Raw genomic sequence first — 17,350 nt, 5'->3', positions numbered from 1 at the left:
AGACACTTTGGTCTTTGACACCAATGTTGCAGTTACCGTTGCCATCAAAGCTACTGGGACTCACACTTTGAAAATATCTTGTTCTTGGAAGTGCTAAACTGATCAGACGATCCAGGAACGAGTACATCACCTGTCACAACATGAGTCATATTACATACGAACTCTCAATGGAGGAAACCTTGATTAGTCAAGTTTCATGAAGGTAAAGAACTGACATCTTGATATACTATGGAATTAACTAGTAAAGTCTTTTTCAGTGTCATTATATTATGTTTGGAGTATATTTAGAATCTTTTCAGGTCCAAACATATTTTAGAGCAATGTAGAGATTATGGATCATTTTAGAGCTTATGGATGAGAAAACTCGTAGTTGCTCAAGAAATCAGAAATTAGGCGGTGTGGTACAAAAAGTTTAGTTTTTTTGTTAATCTGAAGCCGAAAAATCGGTTTATATGTGGTAGATCTACAAGCTTAAAGTGCAAACTGCAGTTAAAACCCAAAGGATTTAAAGATTATGCAAAAAAAATCTATGGCGGCCGCAAAATTTGTTTCATAAATTGTATTGTTTCCCAAGAGAGTCGAGCCGGGAGATGGAAGGAAGGCAGACAATATTATAACCATGCAAAATTTTTAATGTTTTACATACATAACATAGATATAAACTAAAAACAAGTCAGCGATTAATCTCTGTATACTCTCCATTTTTTTCATTTGGCGCTAGGTCCAGTCCGAGCGCCCAACTAACGCCTAGCGTAGTTTCGAACATGGATTCTAATGTGATTAGAATAAGGGTTGATGCACGTTAATATATAAGGTTGTGTTATTTATGTTTTGTTTGACACACAAAACAAAAGAACGTGATGGCTAAACCCTAAAAGAGACAAAAGAGTTTGTCAAGGGTTTGAGATTAGATCTTGACGGCACTAGCATCCCATTTCGATCCAGTTTGTGTGCGTGTGGATACCGATAGCGGCAAGAAATTTAGAGTGCTAGAAACCTTGGTTTGTCTAATTCATTGTTCTGTTGCAAAATAATCAGGTATGTTTGAAATTCTAATATCTAGATTTGTTTCAGTATTTGCATGAGATTCTATGCATATAAATTTATAAGTAGTTTTATAAATCGTTATAACCGCTATGAATTCCAACATGGTTACCTGGTGAATATTGATGTACTTGAACTCATCTTTGAGCGTGGGGATGATTCTCTCGAGGTAAACGGTTTTGAGGCGCTGGACTTTCTCCGCCTCAGATTTCTCCACCCGCACTGTTCCCGATGCATAGACTTTCACCACGCTTCTCAGCAGCTGAGGTGCGGAAGATGGAACCGCTAATGATGGAAAACAGCCGTGAAATGAAGAAGCAGAAGACTGCAGAAGCGAAGGAGACGCCATGGTCGAGGCTCAAAATGGATAAAGTTGCCGAAGAGAAGAGAGCTCTTGTGGGAAAATCAATGGCACCTCTGTAAGTTCAACCGAATTATTGATGTAATGGGTATAAGAATTTCTTGTTTAACCCCAAAACTAAAACTGAAAGTCGAAATTAACCTAAAGTATTTCATGGGGTCACAAAAGGATTTTAAATAAAATAGAGTGGCTACTCTATATGGGCCTTGTCTAAAGACCTTTCCGAATTTGCTTTTCGATTTTCCTCCGTTTTGGGCAGCCATGGTGATTTCTTACATGGAGACCGTTGTGTGTAGGCATCGATACATTTATCCGAAACCGAAGAACCAAATCAAACCGAACCGAAAAATTAAGTTCGGTTCAGGTTTGGATTATGTTAATTATACTAGTGGATCATATATCTCTAGAACCAAAAAACCGGAACCGAACCAAGGACTGAATGGATACCCTGATTTCTGTAATATAGTTTATATTTTAAATATTAACTATATTTAGTTTTAAATTAATTAAATAATTTAAAAAAAATTATTTATATTTTGAAATACCCAAAAAAGAATTGAATTACTAGAATACTTTTATCCAAAATATTTAAAATTATCAGAATTATCCGCTGGAGAAACAAAAAAATCTGATATTTAATCCAAAAACCCGACTTTTTAATTTTTAACCTGAATTATCCGAAAAACCGGAACCGATTGAGATCCGAATTTACCTCGGATATAAGTCGGTTCCGAACATTGTTACCCAAACCTAACTGTGAACCGAAATAACCGAACCGAACTTTCTAAATACCTGAACGGGATCCTAAGCCTCTAGAACCAAAGAACAAAAAATCCGAAAGAACCAAACCGGAACCGAACCAAGAACGAAATGCTCAGAGCTAGTTGTGTGTAAGCTTCGTATCCTTCTCGCAGTCTCTTCTCCACTTTCACTCACGGATTTTCATTCTTTCTTTTTAAAAAAATAGTCGACTGCCTAGTTTCATTTGTTGGATAAATCCAAAAAAATTGGAGAGCAAGTTAATTCATTAAAAGGACTCTTAAAATTTTAAAATATGATCTTGATTCTTGAAGTTTTGAACATTTATGGCATTCTGTTTTTTTCCCCAGATTTTAAAACTGAATGCAACATAGGATAAGGAGTGGACTGTGGAGTGTGGACAAGTGAGAGTGGCTGTCTCATTTGGTGTTAAGAAGACAAGATTTCAGTTTGTGTTTGTTTAAGACTATGTTTTATTTCTGGTTTGATTTGCTTCATTTTCTCTTGTGTAAAACAATGAATTATTTTCTGGTTTGTTTTGTTTTGACATTTCCATTAATGAGTTTGGTTTCATTTGATATTTCATTTTCTATAATTTGTTTTGATTTCAGTTAATCTGTTATAATTCGGGTTACGAGTATGATTGTGGGTAATATTTAACTGAACTGAATGTTACAATTCGGTTATCGAGTATGGTTTTGGGTAAAATTTAACCAAACCAAATATTACCAATTTTTTTTGAGTTATATATGGTTACTTTCATCAAAAAATCGAACCGACCCACAACTGGTCGGAACCGATCCAAAACCGAACCATAAGTCCACCAAGTACTATTTGGATACATCTTTCAAATAACCGAACTACTAGGAACCGAATGGAACCTATCCGAAACCAAACCGAATACCCAAAATCCCATGCCTATATGGAAAATACATCACCTAGATGTCAAAACAGTGTTCTTGAACTGTGACTTAAATGAAGATGTTTATGTAACTCAACCTGAAGGTTTTGTAACTCAGCAAAGCACTGTCCGGTTTATGACAGGCTCCTGGAGCTTGGAATGTAAAACTCGATTATGTTCTCAAGGAGATGGAGTTCATGAAGTGCACGAAAGAATCGGAAACATGTCAAAAGAAAGAGAAGGAGGAGCTTGTAATCATGGTCAAATATTTCGATGATTTGTTTGTAACAGGGACTTCACTAATTGTTATAAAACAATTCAAAGATGATATGTCCAGAAGATTTGAGATGTCGAACCTTGGAAAACTAACATACTACTTCAGTATAGAAGTAGTACAAGGAGCTGATGGGATACGAATAAATCAAGGTGAATATGCTCAAGGAATACTCATCAAAACCAAGATGGATATGCGACTTGACTCACTTCCTAATGGACTCCAGCCTAAAGATATCAAAGGCCGTAGATGAACCCGAGATCTATGCTACAACGTATAGATGAACCATTGGTTTCTTAAGATACCTTCTCCATACACGATCTGACTTATACTTTTCTGTTGGAGTGCATAGTTCAAGAGAGAGTCACAGAAAAGCTGTAAAATATGTGTTAATGTATATAAAATGCACCACCGAATATGGTATCTTCTTTACGAGAAACGGATTGATGGAACATACAGGATATAGTGACAACAGTCATAACATTGACGTTGATGATGGAAGAAGCACATCAGGTCACATCTTTTATCTTGGATCCTCTCTGATAACGTGGACATCACAAAAGCAACCCACCGTTGTTCTTATCTTCGTGTGAAGCTGAGTTCATGGCTGCTACAGAGGTTGCAAAACAAGCAATATGGTTAAAGGAGTTAATGGTGGAGATCATGAATAAAGAAGACAAGAAGCTGAGTTCATGGCCGTTGTTCTATATTCGTGTGAAGCTGAGTTCAAGGCTGCTACAGAGTTGATTCATCTTCTTCTTCAATACATATTTCTCTGTATAATTGTGTGACTTTGATCTTAGGTTTTATTAATCGAACTGTTTCTCATCGTACACGGAAGATTATTTTCTTTTCTTGTTCTACAAACTTTAGGGTTTATATAGAAAAATCGGCTCCTTTTCCTGATGTTCCTAACCAACTGGGGTTTAAAAAGAGGATTTTTTCAAATGGGTTTTTATAGTTTTTGTGTTGTGGATCTGCTTGTGAACATGGATAGATGAATCAAATCTCTTTCTTTCTCACATGGTAATATTGTTTACTTTACGCAATTGCTTGTCACAAAATATTCAACTTTGTCGATCCAAATTACACACAGACATATATTGCTTCAGAGTTCAGACATATGAATAGCATTCGATCTTTTTGTCATCTAGTTTGATCCGATAGTAGATAAGAAGAGACATTCTTGAAAGTTATGTGTTGTTGTAGCATTTTCTGTCAGATTTAGTTTCATCTTTTGTTATTTTCTTTTAGGTTTTATGATAGTTATGTACATTTTTGAGACATATTTGGATCTGAGGCAACTCACTGCTCTCAAGCTTCCAACTCTCCCTAAAACCTTCGTTGGAGTCATCAGCCAAGAAAAGTGTGAGAAATCTCGAGCATACAGTCTTGACAAAATGTTTCTGTCTTCACTAGCTTCCTCTTATTCGTACATGTTGTTAGTTTCTCATTATTGTCAAGGCTATTAAAACTGAGGTTGTTTCTTTTTTACAACCATTTTCACTTATTTTTTTTCATGAGTTTGTGACTATCATAAGCTCAAGGTTCTTAATCTTCTTCTTTTTAATAGAAAGGGGGTCCTTACCTTGCCATCTATCTGTGGGCGTTCATGTTTATCCTATCTCTAGTGATGATGACTATATACCCTGTTTTGATTGCACCGCTTTTCAACAAATTCACTCCTGTGAGTATTTTGGTCATAACAATGTTACACGTCCCGCCATATTTTGATTTAATTTATATTATTATCAGAAAGCTAAATCTTTTTTTTTTGAATTAATGTTAAATTGATTCAAAAATTATATATTTTTTCTACAGCCTTAGTCCGAAAGGATATCTATTTTTCCTTTTACAAACTTAAATCACCCATTAGATCCTTGCGGCAAATCAGAAAGGAGAAAAGTTTCATATACTCTTAGTGGAAAAATTAGTCTCTCGTACTCTTAATAAATCTACGTACTTTCGTACTTTTAATGAAATAACAGAATTCTAGTTTTACCCTTTTGTTTTTTTCCCTCAAAATCAAATTTCAATTTTTTAGATTTCAATAATCGATGTAAAGTTTTACCAAGTTTTATAGTTTTACTAAATTCCAAGTTTATAGTTTTACAAAATTGTCCATTTTTACAAAGTTTTATGGTTTACAAGTTCTACAATTTACCAAGTTGTACTTAAACGATTGTACAACTTGGTAAAACTATGTACAAAGTTATACTTGAACGATTGATCAAAAAAAAGTTGTACTTGAACGATTGTACAACTTGGTAAAACTTTGTTTCTCGGTTGTAGTTGTACTTTGCCATTTTTATTATATTCGTCTAACAGGACAGATCTGAAGCGCAAGAGAAAGAAAATCAAATAAGAATGAAAAAGAAACTGACAGGTAATCAAAAGAAGAAGAAACTGAAGAAAAATGAAAAAAACAGAGAGAATAAGACAGATTTCGAAAAAGAAAAAGAGATCTGAGAAGGAGAATATATAGAAAGAGAAGAGATTTCGCATAAGAAAAAGAGATCTGAGAAGGAGAAGAGAAGGATAATGGATTTCGAAGAAGAAGAACAGCAAATTCGAAGAAAAAGAAGAAGATATTTGAGAAGAAGAAGAGAAGGAGAAGAGATTTCGGAAGAGAAGGAAAAAACAAGGATGAAGATTTCATAAAAAGAAGCGGAAGAAAATTTGAAGAAGAATAACATATTTGAGAGAAAAAAGAAAAATAGAGAGGAAAAGAAATAGGTGTAAGTTTAGATTTGTGATAGAGAGGAGGGAATTATGTTTAAAGTAGGAATTCTAAAACACGTAAATCTCTATAACATTATTTAAGAAGTCACTTTTTATGTGTAAGGCTTAAGTTAACTCTCACGATGTTTTATTACATTGATACTCTTAATGAATTGAATTTATGGTATAATTACCATTATCAATATTTTCTATTTTATTTTCTTTTTTTTAATTGCCTTAATGATACATATAAACATAATCTATAATATAATGAGACACTTTTGCCTCTCCTTAGGCTGTCCACGTATGCATTTTATAAAGACTGTGGGGCCTACTAAATATCCGGTTTAGTTTCGCCGAGTAGGTGTGTATTTTGGTTCGGTTGAGTTTGTCCGAATCGGATTGAAATTTGTTCGTTCTGATATGTGTCTACAGCGTTTGGTTTTGTAAATTAGTAAGAAACTCTGCATTCCACTGAGGATTTCGTTGTTGTCATCCTAACAAAACTCAACCTCGCCGTTTTCTGCTTTTTAAAAAATGAAAAACTCATGTTTGTCTTCTCAATCTCTTAATTTCTCCTGTCGATATCTCTTCCCCTTCTTTGTGGTTCAATGTTTTTCTTCAATTTCTTTCTTTTAATTGCGGTAATAATTATTAATCACAAAAAACTGACTTACGATATCGCCTTTTCCCTTTCCTTCCCTTCAAATCTGTATATATCAGCGGGTTGAGACCATGATTGATCCTCTCAACCACTGGCAGTTTATCATTTTATAAAGCTAGGAACGATTTTTAAAGATGGCTTCATCCGGTGTTGTTATCGCGCACTCAGCCTTTGATGGTCTTCGCCTCCGTAGATATGCCCCGTTCATAGTTGGCCGTCTGATCCGTTTTTGGGACGCCAAAAACATCAAGAAGCAAGGTGAATTCATGGGAATCACCCTCCTCTTCCTTATGAGAAGGTAGTGCTTTTTTTTCCTTTGTTCTTTTATTTCGGAAAAAGCCCATGATTTAGATCTTCATTCTTTAACTGCAGAATTCTCCGATACATGGATTCATTCCTGCTGGGCGCGCCCCTCATTACTGTTCGTTTCTGAAGTTGCAGAGAATGCTCCATATTGTGAATCCTAAAATATTTGGAGGTACTGAAATTGAAACTCAGACATCATATTGTGCACGGTTTGTCATTTGATATTTTTTAAACTAATTTAATATTGGTCCACCATATTATTTCCGAAACACTTACATTCCGCAGGCAACCTATATCTCAACTCAACGCCAGCTACAAAATTTTATTTCGACCCTGAGCTTGACGCCATCGCAGAGTTTACAACGAGGTATCAACTCATCAGGTGTTTCGGATGATTTAATTTAATATTGTGGTGTATTAAAGTATTATGACATCTGGTTGCAGCTTAGAAGCCCCATTAGGAGAGGCTTTCCCCTGCATCGATACCAAAGAAGGGGTTAAAAAAAAGGAAGTTGTATCAATCGGAGAACTAAACAAGTTCATTTCCAATTCTGACGAGCAGGTACCATCCCTGGATCCCAGTAAATATAAAATGTGTTTGTGTTTTGGATTAACATTACTAAGACTTTAATCTACTGGCTTGGTAAAGACACAGGAAGCTGATTTTATTTGCAAAGGTCGGGTTGTTGAAGTCATGCAACAAAATGGGTGGTCTTTCGTCTCCTGCACTGGCTGCAGCAGGAAGCTTGACAAATTTCGGACTTCTCTACGTTGCAACTGTTGTATTAATCCGAACATCTCTGGCGTTATCAAGTAAGTTTTTTCTTTAGTTGTATAAGATTAAAGACTCTTTTAAAATCGTTATGAGGTCGTTCTCTTACCGTGTAGAATTATTGGTTGAGGATGGGAATGATAATTGCCACTTTTTGGTGTTCGACAGGGAAATGCTTAAATTGACAAAGCAAGATGCAGCTTGACTGACCCTGGCTGAGGTTTGTAATTTCCAACTGCACTATCTGCTAATGGGATCCAATGTAACAGACACTTTATATTTGCTTAAACTTGGCTAATTGCAGATGAATGGTGGTGGCAATGAAGACTCCCCCAATGTCTTAATGGGAAGGATTTTGTCTTCCAGATACGTGTGACACCTTTCAATTTACTCTAAGCCACCGTACTTTCACTGTCTCTGCGTTCCTTGACAACATTGGCCCCGAGGTATTCTTTTCAATACTTAACAACACGTTAAAAGCTAACTGATGTCTGAATAACATAAATTAAACCATCGGCATCTGCCAGCGTTAAGGTTTCAGGTGAAGGCAATGAACCAAATCCACCAGCTTGTGTAAGGAGTGTAGCCGTAAACGCCCACGTGAGTGAAGTTAAAAAGCTGCAACAACGTCAACCCTGCACTGTTTTTGTTTCCTTCATTTTCCTTCCGTTTTTTGCATATCCTATTTAAAACATTTTCCTACCGTTTCCTGCATTCTATTTTAAGACTTTGCACTTAATTTCATATTTGAAGGCTTTTGTTTTTTATAGACACTTATGATTTTAACTATTATCAAAATGGTTGACGAAGTATTTGGTGTTGTTGATAACCTATTTTGCAACACCAGATTTGCATATTCATACATCTCCCAAAGAAACGTCGACAATAAAATATATTTAAGGCACATGTTTCACACATGGATTAGTGGGGATATAAAATGATAAACTAACCAAAGTTAATCAACATCTGTCTTGAGAAATTTAATTTTGATAGCTACATTCACACGACCTCATAAAAAACACCACCATGAAGAATACCGAACTCCAAAAAAAGGAACTATCATTCCTGATCTGCATTTCATCATAATAAAATTACAAAAAACAGGCAGGTATATTGACACATGCATTAATTGTCCAATGCCAAAAAGCTACAATAATTTTGTTTTCGCACCAACATAATTATGAGAAACTAAACAGTAGTAAACAAAATATTATTTATTCGAAATATATCCTGTACTTTAATATTAAGAATTTATTTTCCATATACGTGTCACACCATTCAATTTCACCCAAACCCACCACACATTCACCGTCTCTACAATCAGTCACACTATCAACACCGAGGTATTATAGTATATACTCACGTCAATGTTTTGATCTTACTCTATGTTTTAAAAACCACATCTTTAACTATCTTCAGAATTGCAAGATCAATGAAACACCATCTGTTGACGTGAAATCTGAAGAAACATCCACTTCAGCTTCTGCCAGCAAGACGTCAACGGCTGAGGTCAAACAAAGTGGACGCAAACACCCACGTGAATGAGTGTTTGTAATGAATCAAAACATCATCCCCAACCCTGCTTCCTTTACTTTTACAATTTTAAAACTACTATGCATTTCCTATTTCAGAATTTGCAAAATTTCCCGTATTTTTTAGCTTTTTTAAGAGATCCATTTCAACAATGTACCTCACACGAGGATGACTTTTTTTACATTTTAATAGTTTTAAAATGGTTGACGTAATATTAAACATCGCCGTTACAAAATGGAGAACATGTTATTTGCATGAAAACCATACGCAGATAAACTTCCAATACATACGTATACCACCACTTTTACTCTCCCACTCTACAATTACATTTTCATTTTAAAGAAATTTACACCTTACAAGTGTCAACTAATATGAATTTTCAAATCTCTTCACTTTTTTTCTTCTTATAAATCTCTTCCCTCTTTCTCTTCTGCACTCCACCACCATGAACATTTTACATTAAAAAACAGAAACCATATCTACCATCCCCGCGCTTGCGCGGAGCTCCGCCACTAATTATTAAAATATTTCACATCAATAAAGCATACTTTTTCTTATTTACATATTTCCCCATATATTTGAACAACTTCCTTTTTTCTTCTTTACAACATTACTCACGTTATAACTTCTTAATTTTAAATTTATGATCCTAATAATATTTTGATGCCCACATATCTATATAAATAAACAACTAATATATTTCAAATCTAAACCACCAACACAAATATATAAAGTTCAAACTTCTAGCTTATTCATAGAAAATATATTTTTACGTAAAAAATCATACTCATAATACCATTAGAGAAATATACCCCTCCTCGACGACAAAAAAAAAATGCAAGATAAAATTGAATATTATGAAGTTTTAGAAAAAGTATCCAAAAAAAAAAAAATTTCTATTTGAAATGGTTTTGACTGACGATGAGGTAATTTTTACATGAGCATGGCGACGGGCATGGCTATTCTGCCCCTTGATTTGGTCGGGAAACTGGCCAGCAAGACATAGAATCAGATGGAAGCAAGGATTCGGGTAAGAAGAAGACGACTGAGGAGATCGATGGAAGTTTCGGAAGCATCGTGAAGGAATCTGAAGAGGATATCATTGCGGCTCACGATGAAAAAGGTGGGGAGTCTCTCGTGTCGGTGATTCTATCGAAGTACAGGATTGTAGATGGCAAGGAAGAGATGGTTGCGAAGTATGGGCTCCCTGGCAAGGAGATTGAAAAGGCGGAAAATTCTTATGTGGAGGCTGTTTGTGATGGACCAGTGTCAAACGTAGTGCCGGAGTTTAAGGTCGTTGATGGAGTTGCAGATATTGAGATACATGCGGAGGTTTTTGAGGATGTGGAACCATTGTGGAAGAGTTTCGTTGTTGGTTATTTTATGGGAGATTCACCTTTAATTGGGTCCATTCATGCGACAGTGAATAGGATTTGGAGCATGCCTAAGTCCAAAATTGATGTCCAATTCATAAGCAAAAGGACGGTCTTGTTTCGGATTGAGGATGAGCAGATGAGGAAGCGGGTGCTGAGGAGAAAATACTGGCACATTGCAGATGTTCCACTAGTAGTGAGTGAATGGAATCCGGAGACAGCACATGATCCACCGGATCTTACAGCCATTCCGTTGTGGGTGGACTTAGTGAATGTCCCGGGCTATCTCTATTCACTGGAAGGCCTTACATTTCTATCAAGGACAACATGGAAGTTTGTTAAGCTCCATACAAACACTGAAAGATTTGCGCGTATGGATGTGCCTACGGTACTGGTGGAAGTGAATCTGATGAAACCGCTACCTGAAAAGATTTGTTTTAAAGACAAGAATCAGGGTAGTATCACAGTGGAGGTTAAATATCCATGGCTCCCTCCTCGATGTACCTCTTGTAATGGATGGGGCCACATAATGATTGACTGCACGAAGAATTTGCCTATTGTTCTTCAACGGAAACAAAGTTTGGAGAAGCAATATGAAGAGTCTGTTACAGGAAAGGAAGTGGTGTTGAAACAAAGTTTGGAGAAGCAAATTGGAGAGTCTGCTACGGGAAAGGAAGTGGTGTTGAAACTGTTGGATGACCTCGAACGAGTTGACGTTCGAAAACAAAACCTTAACATGAGAAAGGAAAACAATCTGCAGTTGGTGGAAGTGGACCCGGTTGAAGATGTGGAGCTGAGGGAACCAGATATGACACAAGAGGAGGATGAGAAGAGGAGTGGGAAAGAAATGGAAAGTCTCTTTCTCCTAGAGCTGGCAACATATCCAACCGTACTGATAGAGTTGAGTCTCCTAATGGATTTCAGGTTCTTAGCGATATCAAGGAGGAAGGTGAGATAGAGGATGATAGGGAGGATGTAGTGCATCAGGAAGATGAGATATATATCATGGTTGCCAAGACTGAGGAGAGTTTGGCTGTGGGTAAACCAACTGATTCTAGAGCAGCATCCAGTCAGACTGCGAACCAGAAAGGACACGACAAGGATGGTCGTAAGCAAACGCTACCAAACAAAAGCTTTATTCAAGCAGTAAAGTCGAGTAGTAACAAGAAAGTTTCCTCCAAGAGGAAATAATGTCGTCAACTTTCGCTTGGAACATGTGTGGGTTCAATAAGCCACACAAACAACGAGCAATATGTTATTGGTTACAAGTTGCTAAGTTATCTTTTGGATGTTTACTGGAAACAAAGGTGCATAGGGAAAACTTTCAGAGTGTATTTGATGCTACGTTTCCTGGTTGGAGCTATCTTCATAATTATGATTATCATCCCTTGAGAAGGATTTGGGTCTGTTGGTCCATTGGCGTTGAGATTGTGCCTGCTTTGATCAGTGCCACTGACCGGAAGGATTTGTGGAGAGAGATGGAGTTTGTTGCTACTTCATGTGTAAGGAACGAGTACCTTTGGATAGTTTAGGGAGATTTTAATGTTATCCTCACAGAAGAAGAGCACTCACAAGGCATGCATATTGGTGTTAATAGTGCAATGAGGGACTTTCAAGAAGCCATCAGTATATGTGGGTTGGATGATCTAGCAAAAGTCGGCTCGGTCTTCACTTGGACAAATCGTCAACCTGCTAACCCGATCAGCAAAAAACTTGACAGAGTTTTAGTCAATAGTCAATGGCTCACATCATTTCCAGTCTCTTTTTCTACTTTTGAAGCCAGAGGTGCACCTAATCATCTGCGATGTTGGACGCAGCTTAGACCAGCGGAGCCGTTAAATTTAAAACCTTTCAAGTTTTTCAATCATGTGATTAATCATCCCCGCTTCCTTGAAGTTGTTTCTGAAGGTTGGAATTCTCTCCAGCCGCTCTATCACTCCAGATCAGCACTAAAGCTTCTTCAAAACAAGCTGAAAAGCCTTAAGAGTGATTTGTGAGGCTTAAACAGAGACATGTTTGGGGACCTCCCAACAAGAGTTAAACATGCCTTTGAAGACCTTTGCCTCAAACAAATGGTAGCAACTGATTTTCCCTCGACTGAAGCTTTTAAAGACGTCTCTGCTGCCTGGGAGCATTGGCACCATATCTCTGGAGTTGAAGAGCAGTTCCATTTCCAGAAGTCTAGAGTTCAGTGGATAGGACTGGGGGATCGGAACAACTGCTTCTACCACAGGGTATGCCAAGCAAAAAACTCTAAGAATGCTATCCGAAGAATTGTAGCAGAGGATGGTAGAGTTCTCACAGATTTAAATGACATAAAGGCTGAAGCTGTTATTTTGACACTTTCCGTAACACCCATCCGAGCAACTTGGAGGATGTATCTGTTGAGTATCTCCAGGAAGTGATTGAGTATCGATGTCCTAATGAGATGGCAGCAGATCTAGTCAGACCTGTTCAAGGGGAAGAAATTAAGAAAATCATTTTTTCTATGCCTTCAAACAAGGCACCAGGCCCAGATGGATACCCAGTTGAATTATATAAGGCAGCTTGGCCAGTGGTCGGTAAGGATGATATTGAAAGTATGTGCTCCGCTTTTCTTTGGAGTGGCACTCCAAATGACTCCAAAAAGCAAAGGTGGCTTGGAAAGAGGTGTGTACTCCGTTAGAAGAGGGTGGTGTGGGAATTCGAGCTTTAAATGAGGTAAATACGGTTTCTTCTCTCAAACTAATATGGCGTTTACTCAGTGGTTCAATGTCTCTATGGGTTGACTGGGTGAGGAAGTACCTGATGAGACAGGAATCATTTTGGGATATAAGAGACACTGGTTTCGATCATGGGTATGGAGAAAGTTATTGAGACTGCATTGTATAGCAAAACAATTTGATCGTATGGAAGTGCATAACTGTCAGCAGGTGCGTTTCTGGACTGATTTATGGCACCCTTCTGGTAGATTGATTGAAGTGGCTGGTGAAATCGGGACTCAAAAACTGGGTATTGAAAGGTCTGCGTTGATCTGTGATGTATGGGATGGTGATCGCTGGATTTTTCGTCAATGTCGTGATGTCCGGATAAGAGAAATTATCCACATGATCGAGAATCATCGCATGGCGGAGGACCGAACAGCAAATGATGCTGTCTTATGGAGGCAAAATGAAACTAAGTTCTGTGATTTCTTCTCTACTTCAGCGACTTGGCATCAGCTTCGTACGCACAGGCCACCAACTGCTTGGAGCAAAGTGGTTTGGTTCACGCTTGGAGTGCCACGGTTTGCCACGGTTTGCTTTCATAACCTGGCTGGCAATAAGGAATAGACTATCCACTGGAGATCGAATGTGTAGTTGGGGACTAGCTCAAGGATGCCTGTTTTGTGGTGAACCAAATGAGTCTAGAGACCACCTTGTTCTTTGCTTGCCCTTATTATACCTTCACGCTCTGGATAGAAGTGGTAGGTAACTTGCTTAGAAAAGACCCTGATTCTGACTGGGATAACACACTTGATCACTTACAAACGGGTGGTTTTGATCAACTTCGCTTCATCCTTCTGCGATTGGTGTTTCAAGTCACAATTTACATGATATGGAGGGAGAGGAACGATAGGAAAAACTCTAAGAAACCTAGACAGGTTCATCAACTAGCAAAGGTCATTGACAAGATAGTAAGAAATAGACTCTTATCTGTTAGATACTGGGAGAAGCCTCGCTTAGGAGGACTAATAATGCAGTGTTGGTACCAAGCACACCTAGATAGAAATTTTATTCTTTTATTCAATTCATGTACATAAACTCCTATTCATATGATCAATAAATTTAACATTTCATCAAAAAAAAAAAGATGAGGTAATTTTTACAACTCATATATTCTATTTTGTGTAACAGATGGAATATTATCTTGTAACTATCTAAAAATCAACAAAATAATTCAAAAATTTGAGGTTGGATTATAAATTTAAAATAATATTTTTATGCAGAATATATTTTTGATTAGATGATTAGACATTTTTTTTAGAAGAAAACCCAAAACGATCACACAATATCATATAAAAACAAAATATGTAATGGCTAACTTCAAACTTAATAAACAATTAAAATAATGTGAGATTAAAAATTAAACTTATTATTATTTCTTGATCCGACTTAAATATGAAAAAAATGATGAAATAAACTTTTGACTTTTTTGTATAACTATATTACGAAATTCTAACTTACTGATGAATTTTATAATATTGCCGATTTAGCTTTCTTATGCAATTCTCAATCCCTTCATACTTTTATTTTTTATAATTTTATCTCAATTTTATATATCAAAATTTTAAAATATTACAAGTACATATTTATTAATGCATCTCTCAGTTTTTTTTTCAAAACAACATATATATATATATATATATATATATATATATATATATATATCAAAATTTACAAAATTGAATAAAAATTTACAAAATTTAACAAATCTAGAACACTGAACATAACTAATGAAATTAAGAAAATGATAGTCCAATTTTAATCTAAGTAAAACCAAAAAAATTTTGGTTTGAAAGTCTTGATGGAAATCAACATACCATACTTGGACTGCTCTAAATTATTAAACATGGAATCACATATTTAATTAAGAGAAGAATATAATGATATTTAATACTATTTTTTATAATATAACTTAAAAATTACTGAGAACTTATGAACAAACAAAAAGTATAAATATTTATATCCGTGCATGAGAATATAATGATATTGAGTACAATTTTTATATATTTTTATAAATATAAATTACAAAATTACTTGAAATTTTGAAACAAACCAAAGTGGATATTTTTTTTATCAAATTGGTTTCATTTCATTATGAATAATAAAAACAATTCACCAGATTCAAGCAACGAGAATATAACAACAAAGTACTAAGAAAATCTATATTAGGAAAAAATTCAAATATATATATCAACTATACTATTTTCTAGAGAGCTGAGAAATCATATTTATATATGTGCATGAGCGCGAGATAATCACCTAGTAGATAAATGTATTAAGATTTTTATTTTGTCTTTTTGATAGAGATTTTCATATTAAAAATAAATGAAAAAAAGAAAGGAGTATATGGGATCACTTCTTTTGGCTGGGAGAGCATCTCAGCATTTGATTCAATCAGAAAGATATATCATCCTTTATATTTTTGGATATAGCTTCCCGATGGAGGCCTAGGAAAAAAGATTGAGAAACTTGCTTCTTCTCCAAAGTTTCCTCTGTTGTCGATGGATCAACAAGGTCAAGCCATAGCAATGTGAGAATCTTCAAGGCTTCAGATCTCTTCATACGTACATTTTCTTGTACGGTTTCTTCAAGAACAAAAGGATTGTTTTTGATGATACATTGATTCAACAGTACTGTGACTCTCAATGCTACAAGCGAGCTATACTCAAATTTAGATTCCGGCTCAGAATTCAGAAACACAGTGGGGGTGATTGGTTGGGCTTTATCTCTTTACTTTAGCTTTATTTGCTTTTAAATCACTAAACTTTACCAATCATGTTGTAGTTTTATTTTAAATAGTTAAAACCTAAATCAAGTTTCTATATATATACTTTTACCAATCATGATTTAACTTTATTTTTAAAGCTATAGCAAAAAAGCCTATAGCAAAATTTTTTTAAATGTATTTTAGGTAAAAAACCTAAAGCTTTCTTTTATACGCCGTAGAATCTGTGAAATAAAAAAACTATCTATAATATCAAATAAATTAGATTATCATGATTAAAAACATCTATAAATATTTAATTCAATTTTGGGTGTTGTAAAAATTATTGAAATATTTTAAATAAAATATATATTACTTACATATCACATTTTAAATAACAATAAACTTTGAGAATTTATAAAAAAAAATATTAATATAAATTATTTAATTGATAAAAAAATAATTATTTTATATACATCACAGATTTCACATATTTTATTTTAAAATATCTAAAGCCTATAATTTACGGCTACAACAAAATTTAACTACATCAAAAGCTTCTACAAAAAATTCTACACTAACAACTTTACAATTACAACCAATTTACCTACTGCTAAAATTTTAGAGCCACGGTTGAACCAATCATCACCCGGTATTATCTCTTTTATCGTGCAGTGCAAGAATTAAGATGAACTTGCGGCGGTTATTGCACACGAACCTGGACACTTGAAGCTGAACCACACTACATACTCGTTCATTGCTGTTCAAGTTAGCAACAGATATCCAGACCTTATTCACATGTATCTTCATTCACCTGTGAAGTATGCCTTATGTCACGCTATCCGTATTTTTGTTTTAGCAGATCCTTGCCTTTTTGCAATTTGGAAGATACACTCTTGTCAGAAAAAAAATAGAAAATTAGATTTAAAATTTTGCAAAATGTTTAAAATTTATTGCATTTTTCAGTTGCAAAATTAATCAAATATGTAGCATGGAACGTTTAGCACATGTGCTAAGGAATAATCGAGCAAGACGTTTAGTTACCAAAAAAAAACTGATATATCATTTGGAAACATTGTTGGGGAAAGTCACACGGCGCAGCGGAAATACTAATGGTCGTGTTCCCCTGACCTTGTGTGAACCTGTGAAGAAAATACTTCGACGATGGCAGAGTATAGTATAAGCGGAAACGTA

At 35.5% G+C, this 17,350-nt stretch overlaps 1 protein-coding gene across 1 annotated transcript; it reads left to right on the top strand.

Annotated features, from left to right (window-relative positions):
* The first annotated feature begins 5,900 nt into the window (after nucleotides 1–5,900).
* On the top strand, nucleotides 5,901–12,172 carry LOC106351659. The gene is made up of 8 exons (XM_013791427.3): nucleotides 5,901–7,022; nucleotides 7,097–7,202; nucleotides 7,316–7,397; nucleotides 7,475–7,592; nucleotides 7,680–7,843; nucleotides 7,971–8,022; nucleotides 8,107–8,248; nucleotides 8,330–12,172. Exon 8 carries the CDS (start codon nucleotides 10,521–10,523, stop codon nucleotides 11,664–11,666), a length of 1,146 nt encoding a protein of 381 aa, XP_013646881.2. The 5' UTR covers nucleotides 5,901–7,022; nucleotides 7,097–7,202; nucleotides 7,316–7,397; nucleotides 7,475–7,592; nucleotides 7,680–7,843; nucleotides 7,971–8,022; nucleotides 8,107–8,248; nucleotides 8,330–10,520; the 3' UTR covers nucleotides 11,667–12,172.
* Nucleotides 12,173–17,350: the final 5,178 nt, after the last annotated feature.

Source organism: Brassica napus, chromosome C2 (genome assembly GCF_020379485.1).
Source record: "Brassica napus cultivar Da-Ae chromosome C2, Da-Ae, whole genome shotgun sequence".
Taxonomy (NCBI): domain Eukaryota; kingdom Viridiplantae; phylum Streptophyta; class Magnoliopsida; order Brassicales; family Brassicaceae; genus Brassica; species Brassica napus.
This window is presented reverse-complemented; position numbering and strand designations above follow the sequence as displayed.

Excerpts from the sequence above, each read along its gene's own strand:
- LOC106351659 (XM_013791427.3), top strand. The coding sequence starts at position 10,521 with ATGGTTGCGAAGTATGGGCTCCCTGGCAAGGAGATTGAAAAGGCGGAA.